At 34.4% G+C, this 12,184-nt stretch overlaps 1 protein-coding gene across 1 annotated transcript; it reads right to left on the reverse strand.

Moving 5' to 3' along the window:
• Positions 1 to 1,837: 1,837 nt before the first annotated feature.
• Positions 1,838 to 2,767, reverse strand: LOC102958267 (olfactory receptor 14A16-like). Its single transcript, XM_007084999.2, has one exon. The coding sequence runs from the start codon at positions 2,765 to 2,767 to the stop codon at positions 1,838 to 1,840; it is 930 nt and encodes a 309-aa protein (XP_007085061.2).
• Positions 2,768 to 12,184: the final 9,417 nt, after the last annotated feature.

The following is a 12,184-nucleotide window of genomic DNA, read 5'->3' on the forward strand; positions in this document are numbered from 1 at the left end:
ATAAAGCAGAAAAAATCGAGTGCAACATCAGGAAAGCCTAAAATTTTAAATTAAATAATTGTAAATTGAATATATAATGATCAAAAGGTGTTATATATTTCCAAATAAACATGAAAACTCAGTATTTTGCTTAAATATTCTCTCCCTAAATCTGGTTTAAAAATGCTCAAGAAATAATGCTTTTATTTTATTATTTTTTTTTAATTTTTTTTTCAACGTTTTTTATTTATTTTTGGCACAGAGAGAGACAGAGCATGAACGGGGGAGGGGCAGAGAGAGGGAGACACAGAATCGGAAACAGGCTCCAGGCTCTGAGCCATCAGCCCAGAGCCTGACGCGGGGCTCGAACTCACGGACCGCGAGATCGTGACCTGGCTGAAGTCGGACGCTTAGCCGACTGCGCCACCCAGGCGCCCCAAGAAATAATGCTTTTAAGTTATTACATTAAAATGACAGAGAAGTGAAAGAATATATATATTATTCTATAATATAATATGTTATATTATATTTATAAGTATAATATATCATAAATTATATTATATTATTATATAATTATAATATATCATAATATATTAATATTATACATTATATACATACATACATAACATAAATATATATATCCTAAATAGAAAGATAGATAGATAGATAGATAGATAGATATAGATTAAAATAAAGCATTGTTATACATGTTATACACACATACACATATAAATATATAACAAGCTTAAGCCATCTTCATCCACTGGAGGGAGGTTAAATAGGCAAGGGTAACACTTGGGCTCAGATTCAGTGGTCCTTATTTCTATACCAAGATTATCACAAAAAATGTAGAAGTATTATGTTTTTTGTAAGTAGTAAGGTTATCTGAGTGGGAAGAGAGGTAGATTATAAAGTAGTTTGAGAGGAATTCATAATTGAGTAGATTTAAGAAAAAGTAAATTTATTTTTGAACAGAAAAAGAAAAGACCAAAAAAGGAAAAAAAAGTAGAAATAAAGAAAAAAATAAAAATGATACAAATACAATAAATAACAGGAATAAAAAAAATGATTGAGGAATGAGAAAAGAACAAAAGAAGAAAAGAAAAAGAAGAGATTTAAGAGATGTGTTCGATATCATTTCAATGTTGGGTAATTTTAAATTTATTTATAACAAAATAAAGCGTTCCTATTGAAATTCTGTTTTGAACCAGGTCTTTCAGATGAATGCTGTCATCATCATCTTTAGATATTCTTAATTCTTGAATGAACAGTAACCACAGCAATTTTACTACTCCTTTGATGGATTTCCTCTGATACCCACCAAAAAAATATTTAACTAGCATAACCAAAAAGATTCTCTAAGTTCAAATTTTAAGATTTATGCAAATAACTTGAGAAAACAAAAAAGAATTTTTTCAATGCTCAATGAGTACAAACTTGCCATTTAGTAAGTAAACCTGGATACTTACGAATAATTTAAAAAATATGAAACCTCATTTTTACTTTAAATATGAACTATATTCCTAGAATAAAAGTAAAAGGTGCCATATTTTGTGACTACCCTGAAAAGATTATGTGATCATAATGCGCTTATGAATACTATGATAAATACAAATCATTTAGAATGTTACCCTAGTAAAATACTGTGATATACAATCAAAACAGGAAAGAACCATTTAATTAAAAATTTTCAACACCCTAGACCACTACATAAGACAGTTAAATTTTACCCTGGTACCCTGTTAGGCAACAAATTACGGAGTTTTTTTGGACCTGCAAAGGGAAATGGAGGCATCTCTTTGGAAACAATTATTGTCAATAAAATTATTCATTTTAATGAAATTTTACGTATTTAAATTTAAAAAGGTATCCTGAACAGTTTCCCAGATATCAGTTTGCCCAAGGCCATTTGCACATCCCAGTTTCTGAGGCTGTAGATGACAGGATTCATGATGGGGGGTAACACAGTGTAAAGCACTGATATCAACACTTTCACTGAAGATGAAGATTTAAAATTTTTAGCTAAATATGTGATACTTCCAGAAAGGATAAACAGTGTCACCACGGTGAGGTGGGGCAGGCAGGTGGAAAGACATTTCCCTCTCCCATTTGCAGATGGGATTCTTAGAACGGTAGAAAAAATGTGAACATAGGATACAATCAATAAAATAAAACATATAAACCCAAAACAACAACTACCAATTATAAATGCATATTCTAGAGTTTTCTGTCCAGAACAAGCAAGTGTGAGCAGTGATGGGACATCACAAAAGAATTGGTGCACTATGTTGGAACCACAGAAACGAACAGAAAATGTTCCTGCAGCATGAATGGATCCATAGACACACCCACTAAACCATGATGCTGTCACCATCTGCACACAGGCACCTCTATTCATGATTGTCTCATAGTGCAGAGGACAGCAGATGGCAGCATAGCGGTCATAGGACATCACTAGGAGAAGGGCGTACTCTGTGCCAGCAAGAAAAATAACAAGGAAAACTTGTGAGGCACATCCTATGAAAGAGATGGAATGGCTGTTGGTCAAAGAGTTCATGACAGATTTGGGGACAGTAACAGAAATGTAACAGATATCAATCAAAGACAAATTCTTTAGGAAAAAAAACATGGGGGATTGAAGATGCTGGTCAATGGTGGTGAGGGTGAAAGTGAGGAGGTTCCCCATTAGTGCTGCTAGGTAAACCAGGAAGAGGAATGCAGCATAAAGTCTCTGTAGCACCTGATCATCAGAGAATCCCATGAGCAAGAATCTTGTTATGTTGGTCATGGTGGCTTATTTCTCAGCCACGCTAATTCTTATCTGCAGAAATAAAGATGACACTGATAACTAGTCCTTTCAGATATTGTCATATCATCTTTACTTGACCTTTGGCAATGTTTGGTTCTGAGTGAGGTGTAGCTCATCAGAATACCAGCATAGAGATACACAGCATACAGCAATAGCCCCCTACCATCCATATTGAGATATTTACACAGAGGTCAATGAGCACATAGCCCCCTACCATCCATACTGAGATATTTACTCAGAGGTCAATGAAATATGGTTGGCTTTAAGGACAATTTAAAGAGGCAGAAAATCCAGTAAAGTTCCGAGTGTTGGCTAGTAGAACAAATATATATATATATATATATATATATAGCCTTAGGAGTCTAACAGAGTCATAAATCCTTTCAGACAAATCTGTCTAGGAAGTAGCTAACATATTTCACAGGTGCAGCTGAAAAAAACAAAAATAAAGTTACCTTCTATGATGACTCCTTCTAGAGATCATTGGCCAAATACTGCTCTTGACCAAAAAATAAATAAAATAAAAATATAAGGGTGTCTGGATGACTCAGTCTGTTAGGCGTCCAACTTCAGCTCAGGTCATGATCTCATGGTTCATGTGTTGGAGCCCTGTATTGGGCTCTGTGCTGACAGCTCAGAACCTGGAGCCTGCTGTGGCTTCTATGTCTCCCTCACTTTCCTTAATAATGAGTCAAGGCTACTTCTATAATCTGTTGTCTCCTTGATTCTAACTTTCATTTAAGCAAAACATAGGTGGTCTAGGAATACAGAGACAACAAGTTCGATAATTGGAACATTCTCCATTCCCCTTAGTTCTTGAAACAGAATGGTGAACAATATCCTCACCAATTATTACAGGTGATATACATAGCAACGTTAAAATTCCTTCTTCCTGAGGACACAGGAAAAAAAAAAACCTTGAGCAAATTTACCCCTAAAAGTATGTACTTTTTTCTTTCTTACCATTCATTAAATGTAACAGTTCAGTATAAAGTGAGAAGAGCCAAGTAAGTACTTTGAGATGTGGCACATATTTCTGTTCCATCCCTTAATTCTGTGTTCTCATATGTGTGAAAGAAATATTTTGTCTTAAGTATCTTCTCTGAGAAGATACTTTCATTCATAATAGCTGCTTTTTCCACAATCAGCCATGCTTGATTATCTCTACAATTCATGTGTAATTGCTGAGGTGCAAGCTTTATTTCAGTCTCCAACATTGTTCAAGTTTAATAATCTTATGACTTTCACATGAGATTGTAGTTGCATAAATGGAATGGGAATTAATTAGAAGAAATTACCAAGTTTTTGACTGTAGTGAGCATCCCGTGAGGAACCAGAAGGCAACCTTAAAACCCAGACCTATGACAACTCAGGAAGACAATTTATTTGCTTCTTGCAATTTTCCATGCTAAGCATATTACAACAAGTCTACAAATAGTTTCAGGATGTGCCTTTCTATATATTGATGTGTTATGAAATGAAGATTTTAATGGAAAGAGAACATTTGAATTCAAGAATTGAAATTTTGATTGAGGACCATACATTAAGTCATGGATGCTATTTTGCTTTATTTCCTTCCAGTTCTATGGTTTGGTTTTTTTTGTTTGTTTGTTTTTTGTTTTTCATTTTTAACACGGGTATACATGCAAATGTTATCCATGTAAAATACCAAGCAATGTAGGAAACCATAATTAAAGTGAAACTTATCTCACTCCCACTTGTCTTCCTAGGGACCATAGGAGGTGCAAGATTTGGAATGTGAATCCAATACACATCCTGTGACTTTGCATACATAATCATAAAAATGCAACATCTGATATTCACCATGCATAATTTAGAAAATTACATTTTATGCACAACAATATTTCACATGGCTTCCTGTTTTATGTAATAGCATACTATTAAATATTATGGATATTCAATATTTTGGCAAGTTTATTTTCACCATCATATGTAACCTTATGATTAACATTATTTTATATACTTTGCCTGTGGATGTACGTACATGATTCTTTGACTAAGTCTCTTGAAAGGTAATTAGTATATATACGATATGGTCATATCAATTTTTAATAGATTCTACTAAACTGTTTCTTAAAATGTTTTTGAGTTTCAATTCTTACCACATGTTCAAGCATTTTGCATTAAACAGTATATCAGACTATTTCACATTTTATTTATATTTATGCATTAATTTTTTTAGAGAAGGAATGAGAGAGCATGCAAGTTTGAGAGAGGGGCAGAGGGACAGAGGGAGAGAATCCCAAGCAGGTTCCATGCTCACTGCAGAGCCCAATGCAAGACTCAATCCCATGACCCTGGGATCATGACTTGAGGAGAAATCAAGATCCAGACACTCAACTGACTGAGCCACCCAGGGGCACGCAGACTATGTAATATTTTAATTACCATTTTTTAAAAATGTTTATTTATTTTTGACAGAGAGAGAGAGAAAGAGAGAGAGAGAGAGAGAGAGAGACAGAGCATTAGTGGGGGAGGGGCAGAGACAGAGGGAGACAAAGAATCCTAAGCAGACTCCATGCTCTGAGCTGTCAGCACAGAGCCCAATGTGGGGCTCAAACTCACAGACCGTGAGATCATGACCTGAGCCAAAGTCAGATGATCAACCCACTGAGCCACCCAGGCACACTTTAATTACCATTTTCAATTTGTTAATATACATAAACAAAAATTTACTGTTTTAACCATTTTTAATATACAGGTAAGTGGTATTAAGTAAATTTACTATGTTGTGCAACAATCACTACCCCCCACCTCTAGAACTTTCATATTCCTCAACTAAAACTGTATACCCATTAAAAATAATAACTACCACGGGGTTTTTGATTTGCATTTCCTGATGATTAGTAATGTTGAGTAAATCTTTATGTATCTGTTGTCCATCAATACTACTTCTTTGGCCTAATGTCTATTCACTGATTCTGTCCATTGAAAAAACAATAATGTTAATTTATTCTTGAGAGAAGGAGAGAGAGAGAGAGAGACAGGGACAGAGACAGAGACAGAGCATGAGCGAGGGAGGGGCAGAGAGGGAGACACAGAATTCAAAGAAGGCTCCAGACTCTGAGCTGTCAACAGAGAGCCAACATGGGCCTCAAACTCACAGACCACAAGATCATGACCTGAGCTGAAGTTGGATGTCCAACCAACTGAGACACCCAGGTGCCCCTATTCTGTCCAACTTTTAATTGGATTCTTGGTGTTGAGTTATTTAAGTTCTCTCTATATTTTGAATCATTTTCCTTAATGGATATGATTCTGCCATTTGCAACAACATGGATGGACCTAGCAGGTGTTGCTCTAAATGAAGTAAGTCAGACTGATAAAAACAAATACCATATAATTTAACTCATATATAGATCTAAATAAATAAACAAGAACGCAAGCAAACAAACAAAAAGAAGAATCAGATCTATAATACAGAGAACAAACTAATGGTTGCCAGAGGGGATGTGAAGAGGGGAATGGGAAAAATTAGTTAAGGGGAATGGGAGATACAGGCTTCCAGTTATGAAATGAATAGGTCATAGGAATAAAAGACACAACATGGGAAATAAGTCAATGATATTGTAATAGATTTGTATGGTGGCAGATGGTAGCTGCACTCGTGGTGAGCATAGCATAACTTACAAACTTGTAAAATCACTATGTTGTATACCTGAAACTAAAGTAATATTGTGTATCAAGTATATTAAAATAAAAATAATAAAATAAATACCTCCCCATTAACTCTTTCTCCACATATGACAACTACTGTTGCAATTTCTGTCTCTAAGAATTTGATTATTCTAAGTACCTCATATAAGCAAATCATACATTGTTCATACTTTATCTCATTATAATGAAATAATGACAAAAACTTGTGGTTTTGTGTTGCATTTCTCTAATAATTAAATAACTTACTATGTGCTTATAGGTCATCAGTATATCCTCTTTATGGGAATTTCTATACAAGTCTTTGCCCATGTTTTAATGAGATTGTTTTTATTCTTGTTTTTCATCTGTAGGAGTAATATATGTGTTCTGATATCAATCCTTATCAGAAATATAATTTGTACCTAGTTGATACTATTGTTCATTGCAAAATATATATATATATATTTTTTTTTTATTTCTATGAAGTCCTACGTGTCTAGTCTTTATTTTGTTGTCTGTGCTTTGTCATAACCAATAAATCATTTCCAAATCAGTTGTCACGAAACTATACCGATGTTTTCTTCTAAGAGTTTTATAACTTAAGTTTTATTTTTAGCTATTTTATGTTTTTGCTTTAATTTTACATTATTTTTTGAGGTTAGTGTAAGGTTGGGATCTAAAATATTATTTTGCATATAGATATTCATTTTGCAGATTTAGTTAGCCAAAGATGCTCTCATTTACCTTCTAGAAGCTATGTTTTTGTGACCAGTCAAGACACACCAAAATTACCCAAATTGCATGCAGTGTATACATTATATTTAGACTCACTATCTTTTCTTTCTTTCTTTCTTTCTTTCTTTCTTTCTTTCTTTCTTTTCCTTCTTTTTCTTTTTTTTTTTATCAGCTGTAGCTGGATTTTCTTAACAGCCTAAAGTTCAATTTCTCTTTTTGAGCTTGAAACTCCTAAAGCACTCTTGTAAAATTTGGTCTAATTAGTATTGTTTTTACCTATTCACACATTCTCTATCATTCAGTTATTAAGTAAAACAAACAAACAAACAAACAAATGAGCAAAAGTCTCATTTGTAACTGTTTTAAAATTTCTATAATTTAAATAATAATAATATATATTTCCCAACACCAGTTTTTTTAAAATACTGTCTTTTTTCCTTTGAAGATTCTTTCCTGCTTGGTTGAACATTAGTTGACCAGATAGTTGTGGGTCTGTTTCTGGGTTTTCTATTCTGTCCCACTGAACTATGTGTCTGTTTTTGTGCCAGTAGCATACTGTATTCATGACTACAGCTTAGTAATATAACTTGAAGTACAGCATTGAGATGCCTCAGGCTTTTCTTATTTTTTAAAATTGTTTAGCAAAAAAAAAAAAATGAAGCTAGACCACTTTGTTACACTATACACAAAAGTAAATTCAAAATGGATGAAAGAACTAAATGTGAAACAGGAAATCATCAAAATCCTAGGGAACATAGGCAGTAACCTTTTTGACATCAACTGTAGCAACTTCTTACTACATATGTCTCCTGAGACAGGAGAAATAAAAGCAAAAACAAACTATTAGGATTTCATCAAGATAAAAAGCACAGTGAAGGAAAGAATCAACAAAACTAGAAACCAACCTTCAGAATGGAAAAAAAAATATTTACAAATAACTTATCTGATAAAGAGTTAGTATCCAAAATCTATGAAGAACTTATCAAACTCAACACCCCCCCAAAAAAACACCCGAATAATCCAGTTAGAAATGAGCAAAAGACATGCATAGACATTTTCCCAAAGAAGACAAGGGGATGGCTAACAGCCACAAGAGATATTCGATATAACTCATCATCAGGGAAATGCAAATTAAAACTACAATGAGATATCACCTCACCCCTGTCAGAATGGATACAATTAACAACACAGGAAATAACAGATATTGATAAGGATGTCTACAAATAGGAGACTCTTTACACTGTTGGTGGGAAACTAAACTGGTTCAGCCACTCTGGAAATCAGTATGGAAGTTCCTCAAAAATAGAAAAATAGAATTACCCTATCATCCAGCAATTGAGAGATATTTACCCAAAGTATACAAAAATACTGATTTGAAAGAAAACATGCACGCCGATGTTTAACAACATTATTAACAATTGCCAAATTATGGAATGAGTCCAAATGTCCATCGACCGGTGAATGGGGAAAGAAGATGTGGTATTATATTATTATATTATATTATATTATATTATATTATATTATATATATTATAATATTAAATATATATATATACTATGAAATATTAGTCATCAAAAAGAATGAAATTTTGCCATTCGCAATGGCATGGATGGAGCTAGAGAGTATTATGCTAAGTTAAGTTAGTCAGAGAAAGACAAATACCATAGGACTTCACTCATATGTGGAATTTAAGAAATGTAATAGATGAACACGGAAGAAACAAAAGAGCAAGGCAAACAAAGAAACAGACTCTTAAATATAGAGAACAAACCGAGGAGTGCTGGAGGGGAGATTCACAGAGGGAAGAGTTAAATGGGTGATGAGTATTAAGAAGAGTACTCATTTTGTGGCACCTTGGTGACTTAGTGAAACTTCTGACTTCAGCTCAGGTCATGATCTTGAGGTTTCCAAATTAAAGCACTGTGTCAGACTCTGTGCTGGCAGCTTAGAGCCTGGAGCCTCCTTCAGATTCTGTGTCTCCCTCTCTCTCTGCCCACCCCCCATTTGCACTCTGTGTCTTTCTCTCCCTCTCTCAAAAACAAATAAATATTTAAAAAATAAATAAATAAAATAACATTTGACTATAGATAATTTGGGGTTTTGTTATTTAGAAAATATGACACCTATAAAGAATAGAAGCTTTATTTTCTCTTTTCCAATTAAATAAACTTTAATATCATTTCCCTGTCAATTTCAATGATTATAAACTCTGTCATATTAAATACTGAGCACATGGATGGTTCTCAACCTTATTTGCTCCAGTTATAAGGGTAATTATCTAATAATTCCTTATTTTATTGGTAGTTTTATATATTTATATGATCATGCACTGAATTCAATCATAAATATTTTAGGTTTAAAAAATTGCAACATTATAAACAGTGAATAAATATATAGTATACAGGGTATAATTTGAATATATATATAAAGCATGCAGTATTAATGCGTATATTACATATATATGATATACATATATGCATATATATGCATATATATGCATATATAATCCTATAATAATAAATAGGAAAATAAATACACATAAATAAAACATTTATTTAGCAAAAAATTATGTGCTGAATCAACTGATACTCAGTGGTATGCAATTTATAATAAGAATGTAATGTAATTTTTTTCTAGTCTTGACATTTACAAAAAATAAAAGGTGATTTCAAATTATCTATGGCTAGAGATACAGGATAAAGGAAAACACTTGTCACTTGGTAGTAGAAATTCACACACATTTTTTGAATTAATTTAATAGAATCTAATTTAGATTGAAATGGTTAAGAGAAAGGAAGATGGTGGAGGAATAGGAAGACACCAGACTTGTCTCATCCCATGAATTCAACTAGGTAAAAATACGTAAATACTTCAATAATCAACCTGAAGACTGACAGAAGAAACTCCACAATTAAAGGTAAATAGGAAGCCATATTGAAGAAGATAGGAAGTGCAGAGATGTGGTTTAGGAGACAAATGGATCCTGAGACCATGGTGTGGAGGTACCTGTAGTCAGAAAAGAGAGAGAGATGGTCTACCACACAGGAGAACTCACACAGGGCCACAAATCCCCCTAGAAATTGGCTGGAAAAGTGACAGGGGTCGAATTTTGTGAGACTTAAAACCAGCAGAGCTTAAAGCCTGGTGTTGCAGAAGTCAGCAAGTTTGCCTGGGGGAGAACCAGTAGGCATAGGGCTGCTCTTAGAGAGGACTCAGGACAAACAGCCTGTACATACACAGTATGGAAATAATAATCTAAACAGCACTTGGGGCACAGGGCGGGGATGATATTTGGTCATCTCAGAGCATGTCCCAGACAAGTAACATTTATGAAGATATTCCTCCAGAAAACAAACAAACAAACAAACAAACAAACGAAACTGGCAGGTACAATTTCTCTCTCCCCAACCCTTCAGTGTAAGCAAAGGGTTATCTGCAGGAACCAGTGTAATGCCAGCCCTTGCTACCTCACTTGCTTACACCCAGCCTCTACCCTCTACTGCTCTGGCAGAACTGCCCTTGCTAGTCACACTTGCTTCAGTCTCAGCATGGTGAGCTCCCTCCCATAGAAGACAAGAATGAACCCCTGCCAAAACTTTTTCATGATCCAAGAGTTTTGCAGGGCCTCACTTCTGGCAAAGGTGGTGAAAGGTCATATTTCACAAGCAGACCAGAGCATACCTAGTTAAAACTCACCCCATTCAGGCCAGGGACAAAATATCACCCACAACAGGCAAAGAGAGCCTTTGCAGATCCTCTGACCTCAAAAAAATAAAGTGACCAGAACACACAGCAGAGTACACATAGCACACATTGGAGATGTTACATGAAACATGAATGAGATGCTGGGGAACAGAGGACACTATGTGGCAGATCACTAAGGACATCTTTTTCATAAGGCCATTACCCTCAAGAACAGCAGTTGTGGCTAACTTCCCTAGCACACAGAAACAGATACAAACACTTAGACGTAAAGAGAAGATAGATAAATTTTCTTAAATCAAAGAACAGGACAAGGCCAAGCCCAGAGATCAAAGTGAAGCATATATAAGTAGCATATTTGATAGAGAATTTAAAGTAGTGACCATAAAGATACTTGCTGGACCTGAGAAAAAAAGGAGAAGGCATCAGTGAGACCCTTAACACAAAGATAAAGAATAACATAAAAGAAATAAAATATTCAAATACAAAATGAGAAACACACTTGATAGAATGAACACCAGGCTGGAAGAAGCAGAAGGATGAAGTAGTGACCTAAGGGCTAGAGTAAAGGAAGGTAATCAAACTGAACAAAGGAGAGAAATAATTATGCACAATGAGAATAGACTTGGGGAACTCAGTGACTCCATCAAACATAATAGTATTTGTATTATAGTGATCCCAGAAGAAGAAGAAAGAGGAAAAGAGGGGCAAAAAAAAATGTATTTGAAAAATAATAGCTGAAAACTTGCCTAATTTGGGGAAGGAATTAGATAGCTAGATCCAAGGCACACAGAGTCTCAGACGAAATCAACAAAAGCAGATCTACACCAAGACAAATTGTAATTAAGATGGCAAAATGTAATGATAAAGAAGAAAATATATATCAGCAAAACAAAAGAAGACAGGAATATAGTAGGGGAAAACCCATAAGGTTATTAATAGATTTTTCAGCAGAAAATTTGCAAGCTGGAAGGGAGTGGCATGATATATTTAAAGTGCTGAATGGTAAAAATTTGAAGCCAAGAATTCTCTATCCAGAATAGAAAGAGAGATAGTTCCCAGACAAACAAAAACTAAAGGAGTTCATGACCACTAACCCACTCCTGCAAGAAATGATAAAGGAGACTCTTTGGGAGGAAAGGAAAGACCAAAAATACAGCATAAAAGTAGGAAACACAAAAGCAGTAAAAATAAGTATTTCTGTAAAATAAATCAGGCAAGGAACGAAAACAATAAAAGGATGTAATAATATGACACCACATACCAAAAACGTTTGCAGGAGAGGAATAAAGAACAGGTTGA

This window comes from Panthera tigris, chromosome A1 (genome assembly GCF_018350195.1).
Source record: "Panthera tigris isolate Pti1 chromosome A1, P.tigris_Pti1_mat1.1, whole genome shotgun sequence".
NCBI classification, from domain to species: Eukaryota; Metazoa; Chordata; class Mammalia; order Carnivora; family Felidae; genus Panthera; species Panthera tigris.